Source organism: Teleopsis dalmanni, chromosome 2, assembly GCF_002237135.1.
Source record: "Teleopsis dalmanni isolate 2A chromosome 2, ASM223713v2, whole genome shotgun sequence".
In the NCBI taxonomy this organism is placed as follows: domain Eukaryota; kingdom Metazoa; phylum Arthropoda; class Insecta; order Diptera; family Diopsidae; genus Teleopsis; species Teleopsis dalmanni.
In genome coordinates, this window is record NC_051847.1 from 7,036,982 (window position 1) to 7,042,793 (window position 5,812).

Sequence of the window (5,812 nt, forward strand, 5' to 3'; positions counted from 1 at the left end):
AACACCTCAACTACAAATATCTCTAGTATTATTATGAGGAGAAAAAAATTCCACAATCTTAAAATCTATTGTATACCCTTCATGCGTTTCTGTGTCTCTTTGAGTCGCATTAATGTTTCTTTAATTTAAGTAGTAGTACGGAACATCTTTTCAGTAAGTGCTTCAAGATCGCCTTTTCCTCTAAGAAAAACAATTATTAACTGTTAAACATTAAATATAAAACCAATTCCTTATTTTTAGGTGAAAACTCAATCCTGTTACTGAAATTCCTGTTATGTTATTGATCAATTATTTGCAAAGTTCAAACAGTTATTTTGTTTGTGATAAAACTGGAATGTTTGCTTAGTATAGCGTTTTTTCTTTCCCTCATTTCTAGGTAACAAAATATTGTACTGATACGTTTTGGGCCTGTACAGAATGCACTGCTTCCTTCTTTGCAAAATTGTCTACCGTTCGCTATCCTTTAATCCAAACAATCCAGGAATTCAACAAATAAATTCCAACAAAATAAACCACGGTTGCTTAATTTGGACAATTTTTATTAACTTCATAATGCTACTTTTAATTATAATTATAATTTTTATGTGTTATGACCAGAACTCTATTTCGATAAAAAAAGGTGTAATAGTAAAACGTTTCAATTGGCATATTCAAAAATTTAATTTTTAATCAAGTCAGTTCTTGGGCTGACCTTCTGGTACTGCGAAATATCCTTTGTCAGTTGTCTTTAGCAAAAACACAGTAGATATTTCAGAAGAACACTTATGTTGCTGAATGGACTTAAGTAGCCTAATTACTGCCTGACACTTAATGCCTGTTGTAATATTAATATGATGGAACAATTCTCATCCTTATGTACAAAAAGGAAATACATTTATTTATCCAAAATTTATCACAAGGATATCATCAAAACAGTTTGTGTAGAGTAAATGATATTAATTTTGATTCTACTTTTTAGACGATGACGCTTTCATGAAATTAAGTGCACTTCCCGCAAAAAACCATTTGATTTGGGGTTCATTCATCGTATGATTTAATTGTACTTTTTCTGACTTACCATCGGTCTTAATTTCACACTCAATAGGTTTTCCTGGAGACATGTCTTTTAAGCCAAGTAAAGATATTTTACTTGTCGGTTGCACCTTATCATAGTCAGAAGCATTTTGGAAAGTTAATGGCAACATGCCCTGTTTTTTTAAATTCGTTTCATGTATGCGAGCGAAGGACTTCACAATAACAGCACGACCACCTAAGTGTCTTGGTTCAAGTGCAGCATGTTCACGTGAGGAGCCTTCTCCATAGTTGTCGTCACCGATAGCCACCCATTTTATTTTGTTAGCCTTGTAGTCACGTGCTACATCCGGCACAGCACCCCATTCGCCAGTTCGTTGATTCTTGATCTTATTCAATTCATTATTTTCTATATTAATAGCTCCAATAAAGAGATTATTTGATATATTGTCTAAGTGGCCACGAAACTTAAGCCAAGGCCCAGCAGCTGATATATGATCAGTAGTACATTTGCCTTTGACCTTGATAAGTACGGTCATATCAATCAAATCATTACCGTCCCATTTATCAAACGGTTGAAGCAATTGCAAACGTTGACTTTTGGGATCAATATCCACATTTATACCGCTCCCATCAGCGGGTGGTTCTTTGTATGTGTCCACGCCGGGATCAAACCCCTTTGCAGGCAATTCTTCACCATGGGGTGCTTTTAACTTAAATTTTGAGCCGTCTTTACCTGTGAGTTCGTCTTTAATGGGATTGAAATCTAGACGGCCAGCGATGGATAACGCTGTTACAAGTTCTGGACTTGTCACGAATGCATGTGTAGCAGGATTGGCATCATTGCGTCCAGTAAAATTGCGATTATATGAGGTAACTATAGTGTTTTTCTCACCTTTTTTCACATCCTTGCGATCCCACTGTCCAATACAAGGACCACACGCATTTGCCAAAACCGTCCCACCAAAATCAGTTAGTACCTTAGATATACCATCTCGTTCTATTGTGGCACGTATCTGCTCTGAGCCAGGAGTTACATTGAATTTTATTTTTGATTTCAGGCCATGTGCCATTGCATCTTTAGCAATGCTGGCACAACGTCCCATGTCTTCATACGATGAATTGGTACATGATCCAATTAGGCCAACTTTAATATCCATTGGATAACCATTTTTTTTGGAATTCTCACCAAGCTTACTTATAGGGTGCGCCAGGTCTGGTGTGAACGGTCCATTGACATGAGGTTCCAGTTTGCTCAAATCGATTTCAATCAATTGATCATACTCAGCTTCTTTATCAGCCGAAAATAATGTATTTTTGTATTTTTCTGCTTCTTCGGCAATTTTAGCACGGCCTGTGGCTTTCAAATACTTACTCATACGATCATTAAAGGGAAACAACGATGTGGTGGCACCAATTTCTGCTCCCATATTACATATGGTACCCATCCCAGTGCAAGATATAGATTCAATTCCTTTTCCATGATATTCTATAATCGCACCTGTACCACCTTTCACTGTAAGTATGTCAGCTACTTTTAATATAACATCCTTTGGAGATGTCCAGCCGCTGAATTTGCCAGTTAAAAGTACGCCAATCACTAGTGGGCACTTAAGTTCCCAAGGAATATTGGCCATTACATCCACTGCATCAGCACCACCGACACCTATACATAAGCCACCCAGACCACCACCATTCGGTGTGTGTGAATCAGTGCCAATCATAAGCAGCCCTGGAAAGGCATAATTCTCTAAAATAATTTGATGTATAATGCCACTACCTGGCTTCCAGAAACCCAATCCATATTTTTCACAAGTACTTGCTAAGAATTTATATACCTCTGCATTCAAATCATTGGCGCGTTTTAAATCTTCTTTGGCTCCAACTTGTGCTTCAATCAAGTGATCACAGTGCACGGTAGATGGTACTGCAACTTTTTTCAACCCTGATGAAATGAACTGCAGCAAAGCCATTTGAGCTGTCGCATCTTGCATAGCCACACGATCAGGGCGGAGATTAAGATAGGAAACACCACGTTTAAGGTTTCCATCTTCTGGTTTATCCAAATGAGAGTAAAGTATTTTTTCAGAAAGTGTTAAAGGACGTTTCAATTGACTGTAAACTATATCCAATTTTTTTGAAAGGTTTTCATAAGGCAGATAAATATTCTTATCAAATTTTGAAATCTGTACTTTCTCTAACGTCATGGCACTGATGTGAAATTTACGATGAAAGATAATTTTGCATAACGTGGATTTCAAAAGTTGTAGCATTCTTAACTTGTCTAGGTGGATTGAATTAATTAAAAGATATAATAAATATATATTAAATATTAAAAGTGAAGAGAAAAAATGTAAAACTTTCATAATACAAAAATTTTTAAAAAAAAAATTTTTTAAATTTTGACATTACTTTGTCAAGAAAACATTTTTATTTAAAATTTTATAATCGAATATTATTTTGTTTCACTTGTCAAATTGACGATTGTCAAATTGACGAAATAATCTGCTTTATATAAAAAATTTAGAAATCGAAGGAACTTTAAAATATGTAGTAGGAAATACTGACATAGGTATATACCTACCATACTTCGTTATTTCACCACATTTAAGAAAATTTTGCTCCACATTCTGAAACTCTATGAACTGATAATCTTTTTAAAGGATAATTGTAGTTGAAGTGATTTCGAACTACCGGGCGATTTAATTTACAGATTTTGATGAATTTCGATGTGCTGAGAAACTTTTTCGAATAATTAAAATGTCAATATGAAATTGTTTTTAAGATGTCAGACTTTCTTGACTGATATTAAAATTATTTGTTGGCAGTGCTATTAGAGCAGTGTTGACACAATATAAAAATTATAAACGCCATCTGGCGGCAAGTAATGCATGCAATTTTGCATTGATTGCACAAATGACAATTAAGTAATCAGATGCCACATTGACTACTTGGTGTTATTTATGCAAATTTACGAGTGAATATATCTCTCTAAATAATATCTATAATATCTCTCGAAATAAGCTATATTCATACATAGAATAGTGGAAAAATTTGATTAAAATATTAACATTTACTAATAATTTTTCAGAATCATTCCTAATTATAATTTCGAGTATTCGGAGAATAGATCTTATTTTAGAAGGTAAGGTATTAACCTGTTAGGTTGATGCTAGCAATATACTTAGGCCTATTGTATTCTATTGTATTCTTGTATAAAATGTAAAGGGTTCAAAATCATTTCAAACTTTTAATGAAGCCCAACAAGAGGAGGCGTTTCAGACGAATCCTTTAACAAAAAAGTCTCTATAAATTATTAGCGAAACTTGTTTAATATTTTTAAAATTAATTTCACTGAATTGACTTTAATTTATTTGAATTAAAAAACTTTTCCATGAAAGTTCTTTGCTACCGAATAAAGTGCAATTCCATTATTTTAAATTTAAAGTTGAGTTCAACTTTCGGTGTGAATGAAATTTAATCATCAGTAACAAATCTCATTTAAAAATGAATGCTTCATATGAGTAAGTTTATTATTGCTCTAAAGTTACACGAGTATGCATAGATATAAATTTGTTCATATGCGAAGAGAAATCTAATGTGAAAAAATTGGTTTAGCAGTGCGAAGTCAAGAAAGAAATAAACTTGTAGTAAAAAATTTATGACATTTTATTTCCTGTATCCTATATCCTGTGTGCAAGTAAGTACTTATAGTCGTACTCAGGCAGTGTAAAAGGGTTAGCACATGAATAACGAAAAACATTGGTACTTGGTGGCGGTTAAGTTTTGACGATGATGACATGACCAAAAACGAACTTGAGGAAGAGTGACATAGTCTCACTCTAAACATGAAATGCGGAGTTATAAAATTCAAGTACATAAAATCTTAAACTTTATGACTTACTATATAAAAGTCAACATTAAATTTTGAGAGAGATTGTTGGATTAAAAATTTGAATCAAATAGTGTTGTAAGTTCAACGCTGAAACAACCTCACTTTATTCTACTAAAACTATATAGAAAGAAATGAAGAGCATAGATACATGTGAATTTAATAGTAATGAAAAGTAAGGATACTTCATATTGAGGGAGACTTATATCAGTCAAGGGGTAAGCGCCCAGATGTTCAGTACAATATGAAATGTGCTTCTCACTAACTTTTGCGAACGAGTTCATCGTAATCGCGACTGTGTAATGGAACGTCGATATAGATAATAATACTTCTGCAAGATGAAATTAAAGGTATTGTAATGGTTTATAGATTATTGTAGAAATTGGAGCTGCAGTAAGAGGATTCCATGAATATGATAACAGGCATTGATCCTCATTACTGCAAGTTTAATATCGCTTGGCAAGAGCCAACACATCAATAATTTCAGACTGCTTTCAGACTGGTACTGTAGTTGATGGTTGGATGAAATGGTGCCCGTAGCAAGTGATCACGACGTCGAATTGTATTGTTGGAATAAAATTTGCTGTGAGACTTGCGCTGTACTTGATGGTTAGTTCATTGGTTTTAGTGGCGGCAAAGCCTCCTTCGTAGTTTTTGTGAAATCTACTGTTGGAATTTCTTTGTGGGATTGTGTTGTGAACAGTTACGGAAAATTTTCCCATAGATGTATAAATTTTTTCTATTCAGACAATGCTGATGAATGATAATGAGGAGAAATATGAAAGGTGTATTTAAGATAAGATCGAATATATTGCTCAAAACAAAAAGATTTAACTTTGATTTAAGTTGATGCGAGATTGCGAAAGACATTTTTCGAAGCCAGTTGGCCTGAACATGACATTCTGATAT

At 33.9% G+C, this 5,812-nt stretch overlaps 1 protein-coding gene across 1 annotated transcript; it reads right to left on the bottom strand.

Annotated features, from left to right (window-relative positions):
* Positions 1 to 532: 532 nt before the first annotated feature.
* On the bottom strand, positions 533 to 3,751 carry LOC119682255 (probable aconitate hydratase, mitochondrial). Its single transcript, XM_038095640.1, has 2 exons — positions 3,596 to 3,751; positions 533 to 3,295 (listed from the first exon to the last, which is right to left on the bottom strand). The coding sequence occupies exon 2, from the start codon at positions 3,282 to 3,284 to the stop codon at positions 948 to 950; it is 2,337 nt and encodes a 778-aa protein (XP_037951568.1). The 5' UTR covers positions 3,285 to 3,295; positions 3,596 to 3,751; the 3' UTR covers positions 533 to 947.
* Positions 3,752 to 5,812: the final 2,061 nt, after the last annotated feature.